At 48.7% G+C, this 27,866-nt stretch overlaps 1 protein-coding gene and 1 long non-coding RNA gene across 2 annotated transcripts in view; one reads left to right on the plus strand and one right to left on the minus strand.

Moving 5' to 3' along the window:
* The window catches only part of LOC142361756 (uncharacterized), a 93,981-nt gene extending 79,388 nt beyond the window's left edge, over positions 1 to 14,593 (minus strand). Inside the window, exon 1 of the long non-coding RNA XR_012764362.1 lies at positions 14,513 to 14,593. This is a non-coding gene — a long non-coding RNA (uncharacterized LOC142361756). The remainder of the gene's footprint in view (positions 1 to 14,512) is intronic.
* Positions 14,594 to 14,694: 101 nt separating this feature from the next.
* SORCS3 (sortilin related VPS10 domain containing receptor 3) overlaps positions 14,695 to 27,866 on the plus strand; it is a 334,020-nt gene continuing 320,848 nt past the window's right edge. The window contains exon 1 of the mRNA XM_075423696.1: positions 14,695 to 15,745. Coding sequence (XP_075279811.1) covers positions 15,158 to 15,745 — 588 coding nt within the window. The 5' untranslated portion in view covers positions 14,695 to 15,157. The remainder of the gene's footprint in view (positions 15,746 to 27,866) is intronic.

A 27,866-nucleotide genomic window follows, 5' to 3' on the forward strand; every position in this document is an offset into this window, starting at 1 on the left:
TTCAACAAGGTCAAGTGCCGGGTCCTGCACTTCAGTCACAACAACCCCATGCAACACTACAGGCTTGGGGAGGAGTGGCTGGAAAGCTGCCTGGCAGAAAAAGACCTGGGGGTGTTGGTCGACAGCAGGCTGAATGTGAGCCAGCGGTGTGCCCAGGTGGCCAAGAAGGTCAATGGCATCCTGGCTTGTATTAGGAATAGTGTGGCCAGCAGGTGTAGGGAGGTGATTGTGCCCCTGTACTCTGCACTAGTGAGGCTGCACCTGGAGTACAGTGTTTGGTTTTGGGCCCCTCACTACAAGGACATGGAGTTGCTGGAGCATGTCCAGAGAAGGGCAACGAGGCTGGTGAGGGGTCTAGAGAACAAGTCTTATGAGGAGCAGCTGAGGGAGCTGGGGCTGTTTAGTCAGAAGAGGAGGCTGAGGTGAGGGGTGACCTTATTGCTCTCTACAGCTACCTGAAAGGAGGCTGTAGTGAGCTGGGTGTTGGTCTCTTCTCCCAACTAACTAGTGGTAAGACGACAGGCAATGGTCTCAAGTTGCATCAGGGGAGGTTTAGATCAGATATTAGGAAAAATTTCTTCACGGAAAGAGTGGTCAGACATTGGAACAGGCTGCCCAAAGAGGTGGTTGAGACCCCATCCCTGGAGGTGTTCAAAAATCCTGTAGATGTGGCACTTCGGGATATGGTTTAGTAGGCATGGTGTTGTTGGGTGGATGGTTGGACCTGCTGATCTTAGAGGTCTTTTCCAACCTATGATTCTATGATATAAATAAGGAGAAACTCCCATTTGGGATGAAGTGCAGTCCCTGTCAGAAATAAGTAAGTTTTAGACCTCTGCTCAGGGCAGTGAGTGAAATGAATTACAAGTGCAGAAAACCTGACCACGCCAGTGTCGGAAGGCAGAGTGGCATCCAAGATTCTGGGCTTTTTAGTTCACTTTGCCATTGATACCATCTCAGTTGCCCAGCTGAGCCTGTTCTAACTTTGTTTCCTTTAAATCACTAAAAAAAACCCCAAAACCAAACCATTTCAATGTATGGCCTGCATTCCCCTTCAAGAGTGATCTAGTTTGCAAAACCCTCTGGGATCTGCTGGAAGAAGGGGATAAGAAAGTCACACCTGTTCTGTTGACTGCTCTTGTGGCAGGGTATATTCGGAGCCGTTGGGGTTGCTAACTCACGCTTTCATTCTGGAGGTGTTTTTTCAGGAATGAATGAGGCAGAGAAACAGACCCTGAGAAATCTGCACTCTCTGATACCCTGCTGAGTCTGCTCAGACTGTAATGTAGAGTGTCTGTTCTCTCCAGGGGTGTAAAGTACACCATCTAAATGCAGAAAAACAGGCCTCTTAGAAAAATTGTGCATGTAGATACAAGGAAAATGAAGAAATGAAAAATTAAATGAAGCCAAGCTTTTTTTCCTCAAATGAAGACAGATCTCACATTATAAATGATGAGAAGCCTGCAAGATAATGCACCAGCTGGGGCCTTCTGTGTGGGTTTAACTGGAAAGAGGACAACTAGCAGCAGCATCCCAGCACTGACTTGCAAGAAGGTTTCTAATAATCGCATCCCTGCGTCAGTCGTGAGCAGTAGAAATTAGGAAAAGAAGGAAGAAATTAAAATTCAGTAATCTTTCTCACATTTAATGGTGTTCTCTTGGACATGTGCTTTCTGCTGGGATCTTCTAATACACCCAGATTCATTCTTGCTGCTGCGGCTGTTACAGACCATTATTGCTCTGGTGCTCAAAGGCAGTGCCTAAGTTGGGTTTCATAGTGTTGAGGACTGTAAAGAAATACAGTAAATAATCACATTCTCCAAAATCTCTTCGAAAGAAGTTAGAACAAAACTAGCTTTCTGTCCAAAATTTACCTGACACTGCTGATGTTAGAAAGAAGGAAAAGCTATAATAATCAGCTACACTGTCAGTGCCTACTCCATTCTTCATAGAAATATCTGCTGAAATAAAAAGATGTGCTCTTTTTGGCCGTAGGCTGGCAAATGAGAAAGCACTTAATCTTAGTGCCTGCTCACAGTTGCTTGACTTCAAGGTGATTTGATCAAAAGCTTTATTTAATTGTATGCAAGCCGCCTCTAGGGCTGCGTGACATCACGTGTGTGACGTGGAAATGGGTGACGACAGCCGCTGACTGCAGAGTATGTCTGTAGATTCTCCCTTTAGTGAAATAATTTTGGGTGCCTGTAAGAATTTATTTTGGATTCTCATGTCCTGCTTTGTTTTTAATGAGGAAAGTGAACTTGGGTTAAAGTACCAGGTTCAAATATTTGTTTTCTGGTGAGTGAAAAACTGGACTTGATCTGGCAACGTCTGCTTGCAGCCCAGAAAGCCAACTGTATCCTGAGCTGCATCCAAAGCAGCATGGCCAACAGGTCAAGGGAGGGGATTCTTCCCCTCTACGACACCCTGGTGAGACCTCACCTGGAGTCCTGCATCCAGCTCTGGAGCCCTCAGCACAGGAAAGATGTGGACCTGTTGGAGTGGGGCCAGAGGAGGGCCACAAAAATGATCCGAGGGCTGGAACACCTCTCCTGTGAGGAAAGACTGAGACCGTTGGGGTCTCAGCCTGGAGAAAAGAAGGCTCTGGGAAGGCCTTATAGCACCCTTTCAATATTTAAAGGGGGTTTATAAGAGAGACATTTTACCAGGGCCTGTAGTAATGGGACAGAGGGCAACAGTTTTAAACTGAAAGAGGGTAGGTTTATATTGAACATAAGCAAGAAATTTTTTATGATGAGTATGGTGAGACACAGGAACAGGTTGCCCAGAAAAGATGTGGATGTCTCATCATCGGAAGTGTTCAAGATTAGGTTGGACAGGACTTTAAGCAATCTGGTCCGGTGGAAGGTGTCCCTGCCTATGGCAGGGGGTTGGAACTAGATGATCTTCAAAGGTCCCTTCCAACCCAAACCATTCTATGATTCTATGAAATATACCTATGAAGGGCAATGGGGAAGAGCACCAAAATAAGGGGAATAAAACCTGTTCTAGAAAGGAATATAAAAGGTCATTACCTCCAAGAGCTTTGCATAGGTGGCTGCACAAATAAAAAAAGCCTCTGAATAGAAGGAAGTCCTGCTCCCTCTTCTCCACGAGACACCTTTTGCTGCACTCTTGGACATCCAGCTTGGGCAGAACAGAAGGAGGCTAAAGAAGAGAAACTCCTGGTGCTTTCTTTCTGAGGTCCACCATGGAGAAGGAAGTAGAGGACCAACAGTAAACATAAAAGGCAGCTGAAGTTCAGCCAGGAGTACTTATGAGCAGTGTTATGTTACAGGTGTGTGTGCAGCCTCATCTGCAGCTGCCAGATCTGGTGAGCAAAGCTTTCATCCCTCTGGTCTCTGCTCAGCCAACACTGCTACAGATTTTCTGTTTCTGGTGTGGATGGTGTCTTTTGCTCTGCTACCTAGAAAGGGAAACTTCTCTTCTAGCATGTATGGAAACCAAAGTCCAAGACCTAAAGGAACCCTGAATTGAGAATTAGAGATGTTAAATCACTTCAGTTGCTGCAGGGAGAGAAGTAACCTCAGTGTGAATGTGGGTGTGTGAGCTCCCTCCTGTGTCTACTTGTGTGATAAAGGTGGACCTCGATGAGAGACCTAGGCAGAGAAGACTTTAGCTGCCAGTTTAAACTACTTGTGAATCTCCTGTGCTGGTAATGCAGTGACGATGGCAGTATAGGGGAAAGTCTAGAGAAAGGAATAAGAAATATTCTGTGCAGTCTGGGCTGGGGAAAGTTAATCACAACATAAAAATGTTATTATGGTATTAATAGAAATCCACATGTGGAAAGCACAGTGTCAGGCTGAGCCTGCTATTTGTAAAATTTATACAGCAATCCCCTAATTGTAATCTGATTTAATCAAAAACCTCAGTTTAAAAAATCTTTAAAGAAAAATCTAAAGATTTAAAGCAAAGATTGTCTCTGTTAAGGTCTTTGTCATTTTTTTTTTTTTTGTCTCTCCTCCCTCTGATTTTCACTGAGACCAGAAATCTCAGTATTTCAGAATTTCAGATTGGTGGTGTTTGAAGATCATATTTTAACCCCATTTTGTCCCTTTTTTCTACAGTACATGATAGAAGATTGAAATTAATAACTTCCAGCTGATTTCTTGTTCTGTTTCTGTGTTATTTTCCTTGTTTCTTTTGCCACGCTGTCAAGCTTCCAGGGGTTAAGAAGTATTGAACAGGTGCAATGTGAGGAAAGGAAAAACACACACTCCACAATGTAAAAAGAACAAAACCCCCCAAAATCTTTAGTTTCTCCTTTCTACCTTTTGCAGTTTAACCCAGAGGAAAGGAGGAGGAGAACACTTCCTATCCTCAGAATAAGAAAACTGACCTGGCAATGATGTGTGGCCAAACGAGGGGCTTGTGTGCCTTGAAGCTCCTCTTTTTCTCAAGGTACCTTGAGTGATCTGTGAGAAGCTGCCATTCCTTTCCAACAAACCTTGCTTTTGAGTCTCAACTGTTTGTAACTTTGAAATGATCTTAAGAAAGAGTCAACAAAAAACTGTGAATGGAGAGAATGTTCTATCTTGGGATAAAGTGGGGTCCAGGTGCCCCCAGCCTCTTTTTTCATCCAGATCTGTCAGTGTTGTCCTGTTGCCAGCCAGAAGCCAAGTGAGTGGTGTCAGTCGCAAAGTGTTGGCATCAGTGTAGTAACTGGGTCGAGATAAATCCCTCAGGTATCAAGTTTATGTTTCTCAATTCCTTACTCAGGACACCCCTCTAAAAACATGTGATGGGTTAAGTGCAGCTGTTGTGAGGAGCAGGAGAGTGAATGCTTTCTGTGGAACATGTAATTAGATAAAAGGGTGGGATACATGGGATGACCAAAACCATGTTCAGAACTTTGCCTTTGAAGTGCTGAGGCCATTTCAGCTCCATTTTATGGACGGAAAATTGGGAAAGAGGTTTTAAATAAACAGCTCGAGGCTCTGAAGTGAAGACTAGTGCTGGTTTAACCACCAGAACTATCACCTCTATCTGTTTGGACTACAGTCAATCCCTTACAGATTAATAACGGTAACAGTGCCTTTCAGTTTTTATCAGACTATCTGATCTAACTTGTGGATGTGCAAATGAAAGGTCGCTCCCCCAGGGCCATCTGCTTTCCTTTACCTTTTCTGTCTGAATGCAGTGTTTCCTTGTCTTGCCTGCCCACTTTTGGCATATGCCTCCTGCTGTCTCGTAACACAAACACTGGTTTACATCTGACTCTGTGCAGAGGACTGCAGCCTCTTTGAATAGCAGCTGCCTACTTAGAGATGCTCACGAGTTTCCTTCAGTATTTCCTCTCCTCTCCTGGCAACTCCTCTCACGATGATTTATGAATAGCAAGCATAGCTGGGGGTGATGCAAAGTATCAACACCTCTGAATTCCAGTGGAAGGAGCAGGGGTAATTAATAATAAGAAAACCAGGAGTGTTTGCTTTGCGTGGAGGTCATGTACCAGAGAAGTGTTATTCTGTATTCCTTGGGAATGGGGGAAGTCAGTCCTAGCCCTTTCCTGGGCTGTTAAATCTGCATGTCACTTTCCTTAGATAATTAAGTAATTCCAGCCCTTCAAGGAGAGACACTCCCTCCTTTTTCCCTGTTAGCTTGCAGATGTAGTAGTACACGTACCTTGCGGCAAATCAATGCTAACTATATCACTATGCATTATTGCAGTAATGGAGTAGAGTAAGCCCACGGAAAAATGTTCAGCCCTTGTGGATTGCATTAGAAGCTTGAGGAACTTTTATGTAGCAGGCTTATTAATTGCACTTTCATTTGTGTTCCTGAATTTTAACCCTTGTGAGATTGCTCTTCAGCTCCAAAGTACCACTAAAATTACCAGGAGTTCGACAGATGCAGAAAAGGGAGAACGACAAGAGCAGTCTCTGTGGTACGGCAGGTGAACCTGGACACCTATAACAAAACTGAGGAACAGATTTAAACCACCACCAAAAGAAGGCAGCTGCTAAATCGCTTAGTAGAACACAGAATAAATATGCTCTGTGTTTGGAGTGATAAATCTCGTGGTCAGGATGACACACCTTTGAAGGGGAGGGAAGGGTTTTGGTCCCTCTGCCTGTGCACCCATCGGTGCGTGCTTTTGCACTGCCCAAAGTGCCTGCGCAGGTTGTTTCTCCTCCCTCCCCAGATGAACTCCCTGATTTGCCCCAGCAGCATTTTTGTCTTGTGAAGATCAGCCTCCTCAGCTGTTCTTTGCACTGTCTGAAGGCAGAGAACTTGTGCGGTGTCTGCAAGTCGTAATCTCGACTTCAGTCAGGGTTGTCTCTTTGCTGCATTTGCAGGACTGTTCCTGGAGCCTGATAAGAACTCTAGGCATTGCTGTTGTTCAAATGATTATTAACTTAGTCACTGGCATTTGCATCATGGAAGTGCATGCCACAGTGATGCCCGGCCCACTACTGAGTGTGCGTTACGCTGTGTGTGGGTTACACGTTCTCTTCATGGGGCCGGTATCATTTTTTTCTAATTTCCTGTGGTTGTGTGAAACTTCAGTTAGTCCCCTGTAAGCTGAAGCTATCAGCCAATACAGTCTAGCAAAGGTTGTAATAGCTGCCATTTAGTTTTGCCTGAATTCCTGTCTTAGAGGTGTTGGGAGCATAAATTTGCCTGAGACTCCCCCTTTCAGTATGTTTCAAACTCTGTTTACAGAAGATTTAATTCAACCTGGCTCCTTTTAGGAGTAAGTTGTTGCTGAACCAGTGCACAGGAGATCTGGGGGACTGCCAGGACTGGCCTGGTAAGAAACATCTGCCCACAGCCAGCTGCTTGCTGCTGTAGTTTTGATGTTTTTCTCTATATTAATAATTCCATTTTGTTCTTCCCCACTAAAAATACACCCTTCCATTCATGTTGACTAGCATAAAGTCTTCCCTCGGTGCTTTAGTTCAATTTCTGTCTTGTCTGGGGTTGTTCTTAAAAGAAGGGAAGGAAACAGCCATAGGTGAGAATCTTAAAAGTTGGTGTTTGCTGTGGGGGAGAGAACAGCACCAAGCTGTGGCAGGTTGAACGTCCTCCTGTGAAGTTCCACCATCAAAGCCGGGGTCCCTTGCCAGACTTGTTTCTCTCTAGCTTGCTGAGAAAATTCTGCCTTTACACATATCCACACACAAATTGCTTTGGATTTAGCTTGAGTGAGAAGAAACAAAAACAGCTCCTTCCCCTTTTAGGCTTGTCTCAAGTTCGGGGGGGAGGGGGGTGGAAGAGGGAAAGATTTGTCTGGAAAAGGATACAAAGTAGAAAAGGTACCTGGGGTGAGAGCAAAGCCTTAATTGTAGAGAACTGTTTTTGTGTCACTGACCACAGCAGCTTCATTCTGCTAGTAGGTGCTCTGCAGGGTGGGAGAAAGCAGTTTGTGTCATTTTTCTGTCTTGTTTCTGATTTCTACAGGATAGTTTTCTAAAATATCTGCTGTGCAGTATCTGGTTGGCTGGAGGCTATCCAGGAAGTTTTCTGTCCTTGTGGATTTGTGAGTTGTTGCAGTTTCTTTGGCCAGTAATCTGTGGGGACATGGATGTGGCTGATGTTTGGTGTCCCTCCTTGTTGGAGGCTACCAAGTCCTTTGGATTTCTTCCCTGGGGGCTTCTCCCCCAGACTAAGGAAGGAAGTAAGTCTGCTGGGATTTCTGAGGACAACGCTATCTGGTTGCCCTGAAAGCTAGCGCTGTGCTGCATGGGAACACTTGGAGAAGGCGTGGTCATCTGCAGCTAGTGACACATTCCTAAACTATCCCCCAAGTTGCCATTTGTGCTGTATGACTTGTGGCCTTATGGCGACTTTGGTTTACAGCTGGTAGTACAGCCCTGAAGGGCTAATCACTCCTGAACAGGCTTTAGGGTCATGACTGTTGCAGTGATCTCTGCAATAAGACAGTCCTAGGAATCCTCTAGAAGGAAAATCTGTGTCAAATAAAAATCAACAGGTCTTGTATTGTAGCATTCTGTGGTGCGGACTGGGAAAATAAAAGTGATAGTGCACACCCCACACAACTTTATTTACACTTGATAACATTTGGTGTTTCTTTAATGATTGGTACGTAAGTAGAATCCCAACCAGCAGATGCTTGGGAGTCATGGAAATTTAATCTTTTTGAACTGAAGTGGGAGCAGCTGACTTTGCTGAGCCTACAAGCCATGTGAACCCTAAGGAGATGTTCAGGGCAGAACAGGGTGAAGGCTCTTGAGGAGTCCCATCAGCATACAGGATGAATATGGGGATATTTTCCATTCCTTTCTCTTGCCTAGAGCCCCTAGCTGTTGATATCTTTTTAGTTGGAGAGACCTGTTGAGCAAATGGAGAAATGGGTTCTGGCAACAGATGTTCCATCGCAGTGGAAGGTGAGGAGGGACAGCTTGAGTCTGATAGAGCACAATTTATCTTTCATTGGCTGATTTCACATCTTCCAGACATCTCTCCCTTTTAACTGAGTCTCACCGTATTATTTTAGCTTTGATTTGCACTTTGTACTATGCTTTGGTTTAAATGCAGTTGAGTCTGTTTTAGGGAAAGGCAAATGAATTGTGTGACCTCTCATGATCCCTATTTTGAGGGCTGTATAAATGCTACTCATTGCTGAAATGGTCTCATCTTAGTGACTAGTGAAATCTGGTGGGTTTTAAACCCTAATTCAAAGCCTGTGCTTAAATACAAAGTATGCTTGGGTCATGGGGACTAGTCCTTCTCTGACAGTACAGTCATCAATTACTTTTTTTACTGCACCTTCAGATATGCCAGCTGAGCTCCTCCATTATCCCAAACCTGTTTCTGTCAAAACAAGGAATAGCTGAAATGCTTTAGCTGGCTGGTGACTGTTAATGTGGGTCACCTGAACAGCTCAGGCATCAGGGCTGAAATGGATGGTCACTGGTTGCTTCCAGCAGGCACAGGGACTATGGGCGGATACCCCTTCTCCTGGCACAACAGGAAGGGTGTTTGAAGGGTGTTTACTCAGTGGCAAGATTTAGCACTGTGCTTTTCTTCTACCAAAAGTTTGTTTCTGCTAAACCTTGCCCTGTTCAAACAAATTCATGCCCCTGAAATCACAGTAATGGTAGCTAATGTTGTCCTGTTACGAGTGTCTTGTAGAGAAGACCTGAACGTTTCCAGATCCCACTACGCCCTAGGAAGGGAGTGGAACAAGCAGAGGGGAAGTTCCTTGTTCACAAAGACTGTCTTTGCATAGCAAAGCAGTATTGGTGCTCTGCTTCTTAGTGGCAAAAGCCACTCCTGAACAATCATAGGCACGCGGTGTCATTAGCAAGGAGAAATGAAAAGATGAGGAGAGGTGCACAAAATTTCTAACAGTAAGGAGGATTCCTCTTCTCTATGGAACCTGCAGGACTGAGGCATACCTTGGGACAGGAAGAGAGATGAGGGTCATTTACTCTTTCTGAATCAATGACCATGTGAATATTAGTCATGTTCCCTGTTTTTAATCAGATTTTCTCCAAAAGGGGTATATTGGTGCTTGTAGCATGTTCTTGGATATTAGGACATCTTAAGACATGATTAGAACTCTCTTCATTAGACATGGCACAGTGGGACAGAGCTTTTTAGATGAGCTCTTTGAATTCAGAAGACAAAGAGGTGCTGCAGGTTTCAATGTCTTGACACAGAGCTTTCTAAGTGATGCTAAGGAGCACACTTTAAAAAACTTAGCAAATGCTTCTGAAAATCTAGAATCTTACTGTGGACCTGGACGATTTGAAATCTGGGAGACAGGGGGGATCCTGTATTTCTGACTGAGGTCTCCAAGATAGAAATATATGGACCTGCAGTGCACAGAGAATTCAACACAGTGAACTCATGTGCTGCACAACTTCTCTTCGTATATGCTGCAAATCCATGCGCTCATTCCATTCTGATAAGCTCTTTGGCATTCCTGATGATGCTGATTATCAGCAGAAGGGCATTTTCTTATCTTGGCTTTAGGCAGACACCAGAACCCAACATTAACTAAAAGCATGATCTAAAACCTGCAGAATCTCCCCAGAGCATTCAAAACACCTTTGCCTTCTCTGTGCATTACAAAGTCCTTCACCTGATTTGAGCAGCCTTAGTGGGTGAAGTTAGTGGGCCTCTCTGAGCATTCTTGAATGAAATGGGCTCTTCTGTTTCTCACAGACATGGTGTTAGGACAGAAGAAATCAAAAGGAGGGACACAGGCTGATCACTAAACCTGGCATTGCATCTGCTCACGCTGGTGAAGTTCTGAGCCTGAGGGTGAGATCTGCAGAAGGGGTTTCTTCTCTACCTGCTGCAGTTCCAGTGTGGCCTGTGGCACCCAATGCTTTGGGGCATTCTATGGCTGGATGGTGTTGAGCAACAGCGTAGCGGTGCTGTGATGGGTGAGGGAACCCACTACTTCACGAGAACCCTGCTCCAAGATCAGCTGTGGTCGCATAGTCCCACCGCTGTCTCATGACCCAGGATGTGTAAAACACTTCCCTTGCCGTGCTGGTATGCGGTATGCATGTTGCCTGCTTTGTCTGCTGGGCTCCCGCTGCATTGTGCAGTGCAGGAGCTAGGTTTCCTCTTGCAGTATCTGCGCAGTGTCTTTTTGCGGCCCCGTTTAGGAGCTTCGCGGCAAGTCTGACAATGCTGAAGGTTCCCTGCCACGGGCCTGCTGTGCTTCACGGGCAGCCTGTCTGCTGCACACCCTGCCTGGCTGTGCTGGGGGAAAATCTGTCCCATAACGGGGGTAGTCCTGTACCAGCAGAAATGGTGGGGGCCCTGCCTGCAGATGATATTTAGTTGGATAGGATAAAGGATACTTAGTAGGATAAAGGGACACTTCAGCTTTTAATGGGTTTTATTTAGGTGGATTCAGGCCTTTCCTCAGTAAACAAGACAGCATTATCACAGAGCTGCTTTGTTTTCCGGTGACAGGTCTCACACGTAATAAAGAGGTTAAATTGAACTGAAGCAAGCATTGATTTTTCTCTTAGTGCATGTGGGATTTCCTCCCTTGGGAGGGCTTGAGTAGTGCAGGAGACCTTCAGGGGAGCGTGTATCTGTGTGAAGAGAGTGCTGTGTAGCTGTGGCGTTACTTCTTTTCCCCACTTTAAATCTTCCTTTTATGATCTCATTTCCTACTCCCCCACCCCCCTTTCTTTAAGGTTGTAGCAAGTGAAGTTCCAGCTCCCACTCAGAAATTTCCTGGGGTGACAGTGGCTGGGAGACATGCTCTGGGCCTCCAGGGAGGCCTGGGTGTGTGCAGTCCTGCAGGAGAGGGGCATGGAGCAACAATGGGCAGAGCTGGGAAAAACAGGAGGGATGCGGTAGTGGGGAGCAGTTCTACAACCGGCAGTGGAGGTAGTGAAGATGAAGTTATTGATATGTGATAGGAGTTAACCCTTTGGTTTCATAATTATTTTTGTTCCGAACGAAAGTCACAGAACAGGGGAAAAAAAAAAATGAAACCCCCAATGATCAATGCTGCTTCAGAAGGCTTTGGCATGAAATGATTATCAGGCTCTATTTGTTTCTTTCTTTAGATAGTGTCATCAGACTTCTTCGATCCAAATCATCCCCTCCAAACAAACATAACTCCTCCAATTGTCTTTCTCTCCTTAATTGAACCAGCTCCCCCTTGGTTATAGGCATGTTCTGCTACTCTATATTTGTGCCACAATTTGCCTTCCAGAACATTTACTTACTTGCTTACTTAGAAATCCACTTCATTGCCTGGTGTTATGGCATATGGCTGTCTTACATCAATTAAAAATCGACATGGTCCAACAGAATACGACACCAACCCCTGCCTCTTTGAATGGATGTTTGCAGCTGGGTAGGGATTAAAGCAGATTGTAATAGATTAGACTAGGGATTAAAACAGCCTGTAATGGGTACTGTGTTGGACTATCCATTTCTATTTTTGGATATAGACTGTGCAAACCTAGGGTTGTTGAGTGACATCCTCACTCACCGTGTCATGCAAGAGCCAGGTTTTTAAAGCAAACCTGGTATTCCTGCAACGGGGATGGTACAAACTGGAAAAGCCCATTTTCTGCGTGCCGGTGATGGGCACGCAGTTCGCGAATCGTGCAGGAGATGGGGGTGTTGCTCACGTTACCTTTGTCTTCCAGAGAAGGAAAGGGATTAGAGAGCAGTGCTGCTTCTCTCCCTGGCCCCGAGGCCTCTGCCAGCGGCTGGGAGATCCGAAGCGGAGAGATTTTAGTGCAGTCCCACACCATCAGTGGGACTTCAGCTGTGCGTCCTATTATTTAACAGTAAAAAGTAGGAACTGATGAAGTTTTTTTAGGATTTTCTTTAGTAACACCAGCCCTTCCTGTGGGTATCTGTCTGAGAAATGAGGGCCTGGGGTAGTCTTGCTGACATGGTCTGAACTGAATGTCTGGGATTGTCCCTGAGTGTGTCAGGTCTGGATGATATTCACAGAGGGTGATTTTAGTTGTGAGTAGCAGCTCTTCAGTCTGCAGGGCAGGAGAGACCTGCTATTGGGGTGGTGAAAGCACTGCCCTAAAGAAAGTGTGGGTGAACACAACTGTACATGGAGCCTATCACATCCCGTGCCATGTCCAGCACAGCTGGGCTCTTGAGGTGATAGAGCACGATGTGGTGGACACAAAGCAATGCCCTGTGCTGGCAGGATTTGGGAAAGGAGACGTGTCCATGAGTCCCTTCTTGGTGTGGCTGGGTCATGAAGTCAGGGATGATGGTGCACAAATGAGAGGCTGATCCAGGTGTGAACAAGGACTAGGTCTTAAACAGTGTCTCCAGCAAGGCTGAGAAGATAAATGGGACTGGGTGGACTATACTCTGGCTAAGCAGTGGCAGTTGCTAGCCCCACGGTAGCTTTTACTTTGTGGTGACAGGGGTTCTGGACAGGCAGAGGTCTTCAGGAACAGCAGTGAGCTGTTGCTGGGTCCAGAGGGACTGGAGAAACTTTAACCACAACGTTAAGGACAAGTTCTGCGTGTCACAGCTGCAGCCTCACTGTAGGAGGATGGCATTAGGTGGGCAGTGCATCCCTTCGAGTGCACAGCAACGGCAAGATCCAGAGGCGGCAGGCGTGCTGCTGATGCCACGTACCTGGGGCCGCTGTTCTTGCACCAGTCGATCTAGGGAGATGGCTGGGGTCCTTCCCGTTCCCCATACCGTGTTGTTCCTTTACAAGCAGCAGGAGGGTGCAGACTCAGGGCTGGCCCTGCTCTGTGTGTGCAGAGCAGCGCCCGCCACAAACGTGTGACTTGTGCAATCCCCTCGCCCGTGATTTTATGGATCAGCTCTGGCTGAGGCCTACGTCACTGCTCCTACACAAATGAAATGTCATCTCCTAAACATTTCGGCAGCGTAGTTTGAAAAGGAGCCGACTCCAAGCCAGAAATAACATCCGTCGGGTTGGGGGCGGGTGATTTGCTTCCCTTGCTCCCACCTCCCACTTTCCCTCTTCTGCGTGGGGAGTTGCGGCCCACAGGCAGAGCCGTGCCAGTGGGCAGGGGCTCGCTCGGCCCCCCGCCTCCCCAGAGCTGTCAGCGCTTTTCTCTGCAGACCAGCTGACACCCCAGACCCCCTTTCCACCCCGGTGGAACAGCCGTTTAGCCACAGCTCCCACCATCTGCACCAGCCAGCGGGGTCTGCAGCCCTGTTCTCTTCTTCCTCCTCCTCCTCGCTCTCCCGGACCTCCCTGGCCCGCGGCAGGCGGGGGCCAAGCGCGGGACATCGGCTGGCACAGCCATCGCCGCTGCTTCCCCCGGCCCTCGCTCCCTCCGCTCCCCGCCCGGCTGGAAGCCCCGCGCTGGGGCTCCCCGCGTCCAGCCGTCCCCGCTCCGGGACTGGGGGTGGTGGTCGGGGGGGCACGGCACGGCGGGGAGACCTGTGTAGTTGGTGGATCCGTCCTCGGACGGCAAAGACTGTCTGATGTGATGAGCGGGAGGGTGGGACGATTGGCATAACGCTAATTACTGACACTTTTCAAAGGGAGGAGGAGAACGGGGAGGGGGGGGGAGGTGGACCGGGGCTTTGGTCTGAAGAGAGAGTGCCGACGTGTTGCTGCGCTGAATCTCTCCGGCGGGACGCGGCGCAGGCACGGGTGGCCGCGACACGGGGGACGCCCCTCTCCCCTTCGCACCGTGCCGGGGAGGGGGGCTGAAAGAGGCGAGGGCTTCTGGGGCTTGGCCCGCCCCGAGCGGCTGTCCTGCCCGGGGGAAGCGCTGCACCCCCGCTCCTTCTCCCGCCGCCTTCCCCAGATGCCTCAGCAGAGAGCTGCCTGCAGACGCTGCCCTTCCTCAGTCATTCACCACCCCCCCTCCCCCCACCCCGAATCAATCCCGCTGGCCGCCCTTCCCGACCGGCGGCAGGGCTGCTGGGCTTCCCACGGGGACGTGCCCATCCTCACGCACGGAGCCGGTGCCGGATGGCCGAGTCCGTGGGGACTCCGCTGCACCCGGGAGCTGCTCACCCCATCCTTGCGCCCCTCACCCCCGCCCAGCCTCTGTGCGTGCGTACGTACCGGGTGGGGAGTGCCTACGCCGCTGTAACGCGAGTGTCTCTGTGTAAATACCGACCGGGAGAAGCGGTGACTGACGGCTGCCTGGGCTCGGGCAGGAGCACGCACACCAGATCGGGGAGGGGGGGGGCTGGGTGACGCTCCCGCTGATGCGGTCCCCGCTCCGCTCCCGCCCCCGGCCCCGCTCCCGGCCCCCGGCGGCCGGTGACTCGGCGCTGCACCGCGGCGGCTCGGCGAGGCTCGGGGCTCCTCCCCCCGTGCGGTGTTACCCTCTCACTCCATCAAACCCTCGGACGTGAACAGTTTCACTGAAAAGCACTTTTCAAAAAAAAAAAAAAAAAAAATATCCACCAACAGCGAGGAACAGGATCCAACTACCGGGGAGAGTTTTTTTTTCCTCTTTTTTCCTTCTTTCCTTCCCCCCCCCTCCCCTCTTTTTTTTTTTTTTTCCTGGACATCGTCTCGGAGGCTGAGAAAAGCGTGAAGAGAAAAGAAGCAGAGCGAGAGAAAGAAGAGCCTTTTGCAAATAATAATTATTATAATTAGAACCCAGCCCCTTTCTCCTTAAAGAAAAAAAAAAAAAAAGCCTTGAACGCAGCGCCTGGACCCCCCTCCCTCTCCGCGCCCCCCGACTCGCTCCGCACAGCCATGGAGAAGGGGACTCGCCGCCCTCCGCCCTGCCGCGCCGCGCTGCTCGCCTGGACGTGGCTCCTGCTTCTCTCGTGGTGTTGCACCGGCGCCGAGATAACTTGCAGACCCTGCTCTCCTCCGTCGCCCTCCCGGCCGCCCTCCCCGCCTGGCCTCGGGCAGGAGCAGCGACAGCCGCCGCCGCGGGGATGGCGGAGCTGGCCGGGCGGCCGGGCGCGGGGCTCGGCGGCCGCCGCGGAGCTGCTGCCGGGCGGGGAGCCGGGGGGCCGCGCCGGGCCGCGGGGAGCCGCGCTCCGCTCGGCGGGGGCGGGCGGCGGCGCGCCCGGGGGCCGGGGCCCGGCGGCAGCGGCGCGGAGCCGGCGGAGCAGCGAGGGGCGGCGGGCGCTGCCAGCGGGCGGCGGCCGGGGGGTGCCCGCGGCCGAGGGGCAGCGCGGCGGCCGGGCTCAGCCCCGCGGGCCGGCGGAGGAGGGCAGAGCGGCGCGGCTGCGAGGGGCGGAGGAGCCGCGGCTGGGCAGCACCACCTTCGCGCTCACCGGGGATGCGGCGCACAACCAAGCCATGGTGCACTGGTCCGGGCACAACAGCAGCGTGAGTATCGCCCGTCGGCCCGGGCCGGCTCGGCGGGGAGGGAGGCGAGCGGCCAGCCGGCCGGGGGGAGAGGGGCTCTCGGCAGGCGCCTTGCTCCGGTCGCCCGGGGGAGGGGGAGACGCGGTGCTGGCCGCGGAAAAAGAAAAAAGTTTTCCTGGGGAAAGGTGAAGGAGAACGGGAACGCCTCCCCCCCCGCCCCGAAGGGAGAGCTGTGGTGCGCGGGGTAGCGCAGGGCAGACCCCCGGCCCCGCCCCGCTCCGGCCCGTCCCGTGTGCCCGCACGGCCGGGCCCCGCTCCCTCGCCGTGCTGGCGGCCGGGGGGTCCCGCTCCTTCGCGGAGCGGCGGAAAGCCCCCGGGCACGTCGAGGGGTCTCTGAGAGGAGGCGGGTAGCGCGAGAAATGTGAGAAGTTGATAATAAAATCGACGGCATCCCGTGCCTTTTCCCTGAAGTGGGTAATAACGAGTCGTGGAGGTGGCCCCGAAAGTCTGCGGGGCGGTGGGTGCGTGTGGGGGCTGTCCCATAAGCCCAGACGCCGTCGTGCCATGGCAGTGCAGGGCCCTCCCTCGCGCCTGGCGGATGGCTGTGGACAGGACTTCAGTTTTGTTTTAGCTTAATATCAGAAATACTATTTCCACTTTGATGTAAAGTCTGAGAACAGGCGTAATCGAAAGGATTCCGGGAAACCTTTATGTCTGGTGGCAATATTCCCATTATCCTGATTATTGCAGCTTGTCACTGCCTTGAAAATGCCTCTTTTATTGTTTTGCCACTATTGGAAATGGGCACAGAGCAATTAACAGCATAAAGCAGAGCGGCTGGATTTTCAGAAATGTTCCTCATGAAACTGATTAGTCATTAAAAAGTAAATTGTCTATCTATCTATCTGTGTATCAGCTGTAGCTTCATAATGTGCAGTTCAACCACCTCTTAATTTTTTTGACTGCAAGTTTTTTTCTCTGTGCGTTATTACTTAGGCAATAATTCTGACAGCAATGTAGATGTTACTCTGATTTAACCAATTTTTAAAGGCAGTTGTGTTTGCCAGACATCAATTCCACTCTCGTTAAAGATGAAAGCAAACATTCAAGAGAAAACAGCTGCATGGTATATTTTAGCACTGCACTTGTCTCTAGGTTGATTTATTTTTAATATAACATGGCATGTAATGAAGAAAGCAACCTATATGCCCTCTCTTTTGTTTCATTTTGGTGCTGAATCAAGGGGTATCGAGCAAAAGAAGCTAAAATCTGCCGCCCCCCCTCATCCCTTCTCAGCATGGATTTCCAATAGTTTTGAGTATTTCTAGTTAAAGCAGCAGAGAGAACTCATTCTGTAGGCATTTGCGGGGGAAAGAAAAGTTATTTTTTCTACAGTGCAGGTCAGAAAGTGATTTTCGCAGAATTCCCTGTTCTGCCTTGGTTCATTTTACAGAAATATGCCAGTTAAATAACTAGTTTTCTTTATTCTTTAACCCCAGGTGACTGAAAAGGGTAATAAAGGAAAACGTCTCGATTGTTTATGACTTTCCATTAAGATTTTGCACCTTGAGACACCATACATTGAAAGCTTCCAACTCAAAAGCACAAGCGAAAGCAAAAGACTGGTGTTTATTCCTAGGGTGCTGTTTGTAGGAAGGAAAAGCAAGCAGGTTAATAAATATTAGTGTTATCTTCCCATGATTTTTCTGGTATGAGGTTTAGGATCTGGAGACTTTTCCTCTCCTGTCTCTTGGAGAAAACACACTGCCATTTAGTGTTTAGTTGGATTTTTCTTTTAAACAGCGTAAAGTTAAATGCTTGAACCTGGGTCCTTTCATATATTAGCAGAGAAGGCTGAATCTAATGCCTGTTTTATTGCTGCAGTTCTCTTTTTACCTAATTCCACTGTTGGGATGGCTGTGGCACGGAGCATCGAGCAATTTGCCCAGGGTCACGCAGGGAAACAGTGTGTCTTCTTTTGCCAACCACCTTGGTTCCTAGACTCTCACCTCAGAGCGTGTGTTTTCGTAGGTCACCGTAGACGTAAAGCAGCAGGAAGGTGTGTTGAAAATGGACAAAACTCACATGTTATGACTATGCCAGGTGACCTAGGAGAGCAGGTAGGACATGTCTGTATGCTGTCGTCTTCAGGCTGCCAAAGCGGTGAAGAGGCATACAGCTTGCTTTTACCGATTCCCTGTTACTTGAACAGACTTCAGAACCTAAGCTTTTGTCACTTATGATTGATTAAAAATCTGATCAATCACATTTCATGCAATGAAGCAGTATATTTCGAGCCTGGCATTAGTGGTGGGGGTTTCCTAACACCTGGATGGATTTGCAAAGAAGAAGAAAGCATGCGAGTTTTTACTGGGACGTATAGATCTACAAATATTCCACAAAAGAGGGGTCTTTGCAGTTGCCACATGTTCTGTTACCTAGAATGTCAAAAACCTCTTGTGGGTTTTTTAAAGCTATTTTGAGAGCAACTGCCCCTCCATTTCCTATCCCTCTTTTCTCCCACATCCCTCAAATCTCAATTTATTAAAAAATAATCCCTTCCAGGCAACAAACTTTTGTTTTCTCTGTTTACAGATAGTGAGATCAGGATTCGGATAGAGGCAGAAGGCTGGTGAGATCGGGAAATTTGGGTTCTCTGCTTTGTCCTACCCAGAGGCTCTTTCTGTGACCTTAGGAAAGACAATTAACCTCTGTGGATCTCCTCTTCCATGTTAAATGAGGACAGTACTACTTTGCTACCACAAAGTGGTGGTGTGGAGCAGAATTCACGTCTGGTTTGTACAATACCTGAAGATCTTCAATTGTAAATTGTTAGTAAAATGCAAAAATACTATTCTGTGTAGAAATGAGGTTTGTGTTCTCTGTGTTCTGATGAAGGGGACTTGGCTGATTTCAGTGGGTCTGATACAAGAAAAAGGAGTCTTGTACTTGGGCATTAAGTATCAGTCTGCCCTAATAGAATCATTTGCTGAGAGAGGTCACTGAAGCTCTAGGGGGATCTGGCAGAGATCAGATGAAATGTTTTCTTGCTGAGGCCTTTCTGAAGGAAGGTGAATTTTTAGTGAAAACTGCTATTATTCCCAGAAAATCTGCAAGCCACCTTTTTTTCAAAGCCATTCCTCTCTGAACACACACCGTGTACAAATGTGCTATTCAATGAGCGGTTGTATCCTCCACACTTGTTTTCCCTCTCTCTAGCTGGTTATGTTACTGCATGAAATTTTCCTTTGTTCTGCTCACCAGATGCTCTCTCTAGCCTTCCTGCAAAGATGATCTGATTCCTCAGATTATCATTTCTTCCTTCTTCTCTCCCTGCTTTCTAGGATAAGGACCTGCAAAAATAAGTAGCAGCACCTTTAACGCTGTTACAGTTTTAAATCTCACTATCTTGTTTCTTGACAATAGTTTTTTCAAGATATTTCGACAAGCTACAGTGGATAAAATACACTTACTCAGATTGCTCTCCTGATATGATCACTAGTGGAACGGTAAACAGGGACTGTTGTCATTAGGTTTCACACTAGTCACTCTGATGAATGTAGCTGTTTATAGGAAGTGCTTAATTCTGTCCATGCTTTTTCCATGATGGAAGTGCTCAAATTCTGTGGTGTTGTGGGTAGTTTTAGATGCACATTTTTATCTTTCTTTTAACCTGTTGCAATCCACTGTCTATGGAGAGGCCTCAGTGTATGATCAGAGTGTGCTTTAGCTATCCCATGTATGCGTGCCCTTGCCTCTGTAGTAACTAGAGGCAAACTTCCGACATGAAGATGGGGAAATGCACTATAATGCCACAGTAAGAGCGAGAGGTGACATTTGTCTAAGGCGTGTGCAACATTGCAGGTTGCTTCAGCCAGGCCGAGTTCCCATGTGATCCTAGGGGTTGGATTTTTCATACTGTAGGAAAAACATCATCAGTGTGTGTTTTTATCTCCGTGCAGCAGTGCAGAAGATAAACCTGGAGAAGGATGGTGTGTCTAAATGATACAGCTGCTACTTGTGCACACCACACAACTGCGTTGCTGCTTATAGTGTGATCCAGGCTCTGAAAGTTGGGGAAGGCAGGGTGAGAGCTGGTGAGAGACTGAATTGGGGTGGAGCCTCGTCTTACCTTCTGAGCCATGCTACGCTGTTTTGTCTAGAGGTCCAGGCAGCCTGCTGGCTGTCATCTCTAGAGCTAACATGGTTGTGATATTCACTCCAAGACTGGGAATAAGAGATGTCTCTGGGACAAGACTCTGGTAAAGAGGAGGCTAACAGTACTACAGTAGCCTACAGCCACCTGAAGTAGAGTTAGAAAGAAGATGAAGCTTATCTTACTGGTTGAAGAGGGTATAACCTATGGCAACAGCCACAACATATGTCAGATTGGAGATTAGGAGGAGTTTCTTCTCAAAGAAAGCGGTGCAGCAAGGCACCAGAAAGTTTGGGGAATCTCTGTCTTCAGAGATTTTCCAGGCTCACATAGACATGATCTGGTGGTAACAACCCTGCTCGGAACGGGCTTCTGTGATTCTTTTCCTCCTGCTACCACGGTGCCCGTTCCTTTACCCTGTGGAAGGTCTGAGGGCTGGCAGTGAGAAACAGGCTGTACAAGTTCTCGCAGGGAAGCCTGTCTCTTCCAGGAATGATTCTTCTGAATGCTGTTGGCAGTGTTCTGGTGTGATCTGCTAATGTACTGGTGGTTTGATGCTGAGGCATTGCTCACTCCCATGGCGAATTACAAGCTGGGGAGGCTGATGGGCTTGCTGTGCGCCAGGTAGTTTTTCATTAAGATGCCTGGCAATGCAGTGTGTGATGGGCAGAACGAGGTGGGCAATATTTGCAATTCCAAATAGAATTCTGTGCTTGGAAGGGAGGAAGGGGAGAGAATGAATCTTTAGGCAGGCAATGCTGTGTTTAGTTGTCAGCCATGGGTAACTGCTCTAACAGTTCAGTTGGATTTCAGTCTAAAATGTTTACTCCTAGAGTACAAGATGGTGACAGAGCAATCATATTAATTGCCCTGCATTTGGTAGATATTTTAATTGCTGTTATAGGCTGCTTCTTTCTCAGATGGCTTTTGACTAGGTTGTGGTCTTGTTGCCATTGAAGGTAGGCCGGCTGTGTCACAATGTCTTGATGCATTTCCACTTCTCCACTACCTGTAGTAATGAAGTTTGCCACCAAAGTCCTTCTCTAGGACTTTGCCAATCCATTTTTAATTAATACTCAAATAGAAGATAGGGAAATAAAAATGAAACTGTTGCATGGCAATTACTTTTATGGTTGTGTTGAGTCAGTAGAGCAGGAAGAAGGCGTCTGCAAAATATTTTTCATGTTATTTCTCTCCAGACTGGTTTCATTGCAAAGTAAGGTCGATGTCCGGTTGACGGGCCTTGATGTTGCTTGTGGATCCCATGAAGCTGGCAGATGCCCTGGTCCATTACCCTGCCTCGTGCAGCAAGCTGCCCGTGTTCTGGTGGCTCAGAGCTCAGTAATAGAGCTGCTCCTGTTCTAGGTGTCTGTCAGCAGTTTCCCTTCAGGCCTCTGTACTCAGACCGTTTCTTGCTCAGGGATGAGTCCTAGGATTTGTGGCTAAGGTTTCACAGTGATTTAAATGCAAACAGAAACAGCTCTGTGATTCCTTAATTATTTTTTTTAATAGAAAACATTCATTCAATTAGATGACAAAGTATTTTGAAAAGGGGTTTGAGCAGATAGTTGGTGTTAGGCAGGAGAAATTTCTGCCAGAAGGGAGGTGCGGCAAATATTTTCTTCAATGCAAGGCTGCGGGAAGATGAAACTTTCTGAGAGTTTCCAAATTTATAGCTGGATTCGCAGTAGAGATTTTAGAAAAAATACGAAAGCGGTGTCGTCTGATGGGCACAGCACAGGTTAAGGAGCAAAGATCTTTGACGTTGGTTGTACTAAAGGATACTGGAAGCCGGTCTTGCAAACAGTCAAGAATTTACTTAAGTCACGCCACAGTATCATGCTCCTTAAGCTCCCTGGATGTCTGTGGATAGAATGGAGGAGAGCAGTACATGCTTACCCGAGTCAGTACTCTCTTACAAATCCGGATTAGTTTCAGGATTGAAGGCCAAGCCTGAGCTCATGGTTGGGATTGGTTCCAGGACATTTGCAAGGGACCTGTCAGTTACGGAGTTAAGGTTTGGGTTTGGCTGGGATCTGGTCAACTTTATCTCCCAGTGAGAATCTGCATTTGAAGGTGTGGAGTGCAACCTGCCTCTAATCAAGACAGTAAATAAAAACACGTGTTCCATGCAAAGCTTTGAATGTTGTAAATGCAGAAAGTCCCCAAAGCAGGAGAGTATTTGTTTGGATCCTTAGTGCAAATGGTTGCAGGACTGATCTACCCCAGTTTACTGTAGTTGAGAATTCAATCTGCAGTACCCCACAGCAGTCAAAAGTGCAAGGTAAAAATGAAAAATGAGTACAGAGGTGAGGAAACATGGGGCAGTACAGCAAGGAGACCTGCGGGCCCTTTACCTTCTCTGAATTACAGCCACAGGGCTGTGGGTGGGTGAGCTTCCTGCTCTGCTGTGCACAGCCCTTCCCTCTCTCTTGCTTGGCTCTGGGAGATGGGAGTTCAACCCACACTGTAAGCCGTGCTGGAGGCTGATCTGGTGACGTACTTGGCAGAGCCCAACAGGGATTTTCAGCTGAAATAACCCTTTGCTGGGAAGGACTGCTTTGGTGAAGCCACACCTTTGCATGCAAGTTTCTTGGTTCTTCTCTGGAGATATTCAAGACCCGCCTGGACAAGGTCCTGTGCAGCCTGCTGTAGGTGACCCTGCTTCGGCAGGAGGGTTGGACTAGATGACCCACAGAGGTCCCTTCCAACCCCAAACATTCTGTGACTCTGTGATTCTGTTTGAAAGCCCTGCAAGAATCCAAGGCAAACAAATTCCCAAATCGCAACTTCCCTGTAGTGTCCAGGGAAAACTGCAGCATCATTGTTAACATTTCCTCCATGTGAAAAGAAGGGCACGGCAGTATTTCTTTTGCTATCTTTATGGGGTCTCATGTGACTGGGGGAACTGCATAAAGTTTGCTGCATGTTTGAAGAGCATGGCTATGTGGGTGTTAAACATATTTGATAAATAAACTGCGATGGAAATTTTAGGGTCAATTCCCAGCCCTTGTGGCCAGCGGAGTCCCAGCATACAATAAAAATCAGAAAAGATCGATTCTGGATAATCAAACCTCTCTATTTTTGCTTCCTCTCAGTCCTGAAGGAGACGTGATTGCTCTCCCACTGCAATGAGTGGCAGAGTGCTCTTGTTCAAGAAGGGTCCCCGACACGGAGGCTGTCACGACGCTTCCTCCCCGTCGTGCTCCGAGACGCGACACAAACGCTCTCCAGGCAGATCTGCAGAGCACGACAGGGCCCCTCTGCCCGGAACGGCATCGCTTTTCGCTGTCTCCGGCGGGGCTTGGAGAGCGTGGGGCGCGGGCGGTGGGAAGGTGCCGAGCGGGGCTGGGCGCTAGAGGGAGCGTGGGCCATTTGCTAACGGGAGGAGAAGGCTGAGGGCGCCGGGGCCCGGGGGATGCGCGCTGGAGAGACAGATGCTGCTGAGATGCTGACATGGAAACCCGCTTGGAGTCATCAACTCTGCGAATCTCCTGCTGCCCGGGGTTCCCTCTGCGAGAGAGGAAAGCAGTCTTGGCGTGCGCTCGACCGCGGTGAAGCATTTCGCTCCGCTTGCAGCTGATACAGTCTCCTTTTTGTCTCGCCTCTGATTGCTGCCAGGCTTTTTGCTGAAGATGGGAATCCCAGTGCTGGGGTCTCTCATCTGCTCTGGTCCCCTCCAGCCTGAGCTGTGTGCCTGTAAAACCACCAGCATCCCCCCCAGCAACTGCTGGCAGTGCTGCTGGTTTGGGAGAAGGGGTGACATTAACCCTTACGGGGCCAGGCAGCAGCAGCCCAAATCCCGGCTGCTCCCCACTGAAGCGGTGCGTGCTCTCCGTCTCCTCAGCTGCCGTGCCCTGTTTTGTCTCCGGGACTAGCCCGCAAGGATCGCCGTTGATAGACCCACTTGGCTGCCGATCTTCTCCCTCTCCCACACCAGTTACAGATGGTAGGTGAGGGTGGGGGAGTTGTGCTTCTGGCCCTCTCTCCTCGGTCCCTGATATGCAGAGGGTACGCTTGTCCTGACAGGTCCCTGCCACTTGGCACTCCACAAGATTTTGACCAACTTGAGGACGTCGCACAAGTTTTAGTGTTTCTGTTCCTCTCTCCTTTTCCTTCTTGTGAGCATGGGGAGACAGAGGGGACTGGAATTCATCCCAGCCACTGCACAGTGGGACAAAATAACATTTCTTCCTGGGAAAAGTGGCTGCAGTTACTGGTGTCCTTGGGACTAAAATGGATGTTTGGGACTTTGAAAAACTAGGGCTGAGCCACAGCAAATCGCTTAGGTCAGAGATGGGCTAAAAGCCTCGGGATCCTACAAGCAACTGCTTTGGCACTGCTTCAGACACTGCGCCAGTCTATAACATGTGCATACTGCTGGTACGTTTTCAGCAGAGGGTGATGCTGCTGGTACGCTCCAGACACGCGTCGAGCTCCTTGTGGGGATTTGGTAAAGAGCTCCAGTGAGGGCTTAGTGGAGCAGACGGCTTGAGCACACAGCTGCTGCTGACTTTCAAAGCAGAGAGAAAAGCATGGGTTGAGTTCAGATGTGCTTCCTTGGGGTGCCAGAGGGGAGCAGGCTGTGCGTGCAGGTTGTCTTCATTATTTTTGGACTTGCCGTTGTGCCTAATGGGGATGTGCGTTGCCCCATGCCTTGGATTCTCTGTCTACCAGGAGGAGTTAGCTCACATGCAGGGCTGTTGCTGAGGCTTAAAATAGATGGATATTTGCAAAAGCTGTTGGGTGGAAGAGGATGTATAACAGATGATTATATAGCTCTTGCCAAAAGTGCTTTAGGACCTCATGGGTGCAGGGAGGAAGGAGTGGGGGCTCTAACTGGTTGTTAGCCTTTCCCTGCAGCTTGTGCCCGACTGGAAAATTGCCCCCAGCTGTGATCAATACCATTCGGTGCAGGCAAACAGGGCCACCTGTCTGCAGTCCTTACTTGCCTCTCTCAGAGGTCTGTGAGGGGAGTTCTTTCTGCACAAGGTAGGGGGTTGGATGACTGTATTTGTGGGCTTTTCTCTGCTCTAGGTGTCCTGTCCTTTACCACCAAATCCTGCCAATTTTGTGCTTACAGGGTGACACACACGACTGTACTTACAAAGCTCTTATGCTGCCTACTTCAGCTGTGTATTTCAAAGGTCACTAAAAGGAAGATCAGTAGTACTAGTCTTATTAGTCTTTCCTTTTTGAGAGAGAGAGAGGCATTGCAAGAAAGGAGGGATCTGCTCTGGGTTGTGCTGCTGATCAGAACTAAAGTTGGAAGGCACGTTTTCTGACTCCTGTCCCTTATTGGTATGGCTCCTTAATAACAAAGGATTAATTTTACTTTGTCTGCCACAGCTCAGATGCTGGGTGTATTTTCTTTTTAGGAGAGGTTGCATAAAAGAATGGAAAAATAGGTGAGAAGAGGAGCTAAGGGAGGGAAGAACAGGACTCTCATTAATAACAGGAAAGTGGAACTTTGTTCAAGTTAAAGCACTGCAAGGTTCTGGCTGACAGTGATTTAAGAGCATCTTTGTCTGCTGTTCCAGCATGCAATAGGATGAGAGGATATGGCCGCAAGTTGCATCAGGGGAGGTTTAGATTGGATATTAGGAAAAATTTCTTTACTGAAAGAGTGGTCAGACATTGGAGCAGGCTGCCCAGGGAAGTGGTGGAGCCACCATCCCTGGAGGTGTTCAAAAAACGTGTAGGTGTGGCACTTCGGGACATGGTTTCGTAGGCATAGTGGTGTTGGGGAGATGGTTGGACTTGATCTTAGAGATCTTTTCCAACCTTAATGATTCTGTGATTCTATGGCTTCCAAGATTTCCAATTGCAGCTCCTTTTGAGATGGATGAGGATTGACATGGTGAGACTGTGGGAGCCATGAATTTGGGCTTCCATGGGAAATACCAGAGGCAGGAGAGGGTGTTGTGAAATAGGGTACATGATGTGGTGTACAGGGGGGTACGTGGTGTGTGGGGGTGGTCGAGAACTTCACAGGGATTAAGCAGAAAACAAAGGACTGACTGTCAGAGGCCTCAAGCAAGAATACACCCAAGAACATATAACTAGCACATCCTAAAGAAGTGCGGATAAACCAACAGACATGAAGATAAGGGACCTGAAAAATCCACAAACATCTCAGTGAGCCAACTCATGAACATATATGGAAGGAAAGACTCAAAATTCATGGAAAGCACACTAAGAAGTACCACTTCTACAGCCACCAGGGACCACCAGAGACCGTTGAGGAAGCCCTACAGAAACCCAGGCCACATGCATAATTACTATGCAAATATGATAATTAGTTCAAGGAAATAGAATAAATATGCATGAGCATTCTGGGAAACTTAATGCACAGGTATGTAACTGGGTGATTTAAGCTCAGGGTGAGGCAACGTATGGCATGCACGTTAGGAGGAGTGATCCCCCGTGCATCTGGCGCCATAATAAAGAATGCCTGCTTTTTGATGCTGCGTTGACGTTAAGAAGTTTTACTCCTGATTTCGGTGACAGAGGGTCACATCTGTCTGCTGAGGGGGTTGGGAGCTGGCTCTGAGTTGTATGGCTTGTTTGTAATGGGTTGGAATAATTTAGGGTGATGGTCATAGCTGGGTACATGTAGGTCTGTGTGCCTGCTTGTGCAATCTTGTCATGGGACAATGTAGTAGCATGCAAAGTTCAAGGGTCTTACTAGCTTTTGGAATCAGTAAGGTGGCTTCCCCACCCTTTGTATTAACCTTCACAACCCAAGGGGAAAAGTCTCTGTCCCGCACCAGGTGCATGTGAAGGGCTCCTGGGTGAGCCAGGGCAGTTAACTCTTCCTTCTGCCCTCTCGGAAGGGGCCTGGGCTGGGTCTCCCCACACCAGTCCCCTGCAAGGCAGAGGGCTGGGGCAGAGTGTGAAGGGTAATGTCCTTGTTCTGCCACCCACAGGGTCTTTCTAGCTTTGTTCCCAGTCAGCAAAATGTTGGCAGCACTGGACACTACAGCGGGAATGTGGACAGGGGTGCAGAATGGTATCTGGGGCTGGGGCCCTGTGCTTCTGGGCAGACCTACTGCCTGAACTGGCACCAACTCTGTGTTTGCAGCAGGACAGGGTTTTGCTGTTGTTTGGGTATCAAAAACCTGGCGCAAGACACAGGCCTGGTGAGCCTGCCTGTAAAGGAGCATGGTGCCCTTGTGCACGGGAAGCCTTGCTGACAGCGGGTGGGGGGAGAGGCAGACAGACCTGCGTGTCAGGCAGGAGGTCTCTGAAAACCATGTTTGCCATCCAGCCTGAAAGAAGGCTTGCCCGCGAGACAGTGAGATGGCAAACCAACACGACGGCCATGCTACTGGAGAGAATGGTTGTTTTAGAAGAGAGAGTACCTTTTGCCAAGTGTGCTTTGGCAACTATTGGAGCAACACCAGAAGAAAGGCCCATGCAGTCACAGTGTCCATATCAGGTGTCAGAGAGATAGAGGTGGTTCAACTGTCATCGGACAGACTTTTCTGGGTAGCTGAGCCTTAAACAGAAGAGCTTTCAGAAAAGCGTGGAATATGGAACATGGCAGAGAAAGATCTGGCAGGAGCGTCCCACCGGATTATGATTTTTGCTGGATGTTTTTGAGGCTTTGCCCCAGTAGCTGCGCTGGATACTTAGTTACCTGGCCTGTGAGAGCTGTCTGCTCCCTGAAGGATCAGAAAACGAGTGAAATGCCTGGTCATTTTGTTAAGCAACAGAAGTTGGCCATCGTTTAGCACTTAACTGCTTGCTGTTCAGGGCTTTTCTATCTCTCAGTGTTTTCTTTCATCTCTGTCATGATCCCTCGTTCTGCTGCCCATTTGGAGGAGCAAATAGTGGTACGTGGTGGACTTGGCTCAGTGTTACAGGTGTGCTGGAGGGCTGGCTGTGGTCGATACATTGATCAGCCAGAGCCCTGCCAGCTAGAAGAATGGACACGGGTGGCTTATGGTTAAGGCCAGATACTATTTTGGGACCTGCTTCTTC

This window comes from Opisthocomus hoazin, chromosome 6 (assembly GCF_030867145.1).
Source record: "Opisthocomus hoazin isolate bOpiHoa1 chromosome 6, bOpiHoa1.hap1, whole genome shotgun sequence".
Lineage (NCBI taxonomy): Eukaryota > Metazoa > Chordata > Aves > Opisthocomiformes > Opisthocomidae > Opisthocomus > Opisthocomus hoazin.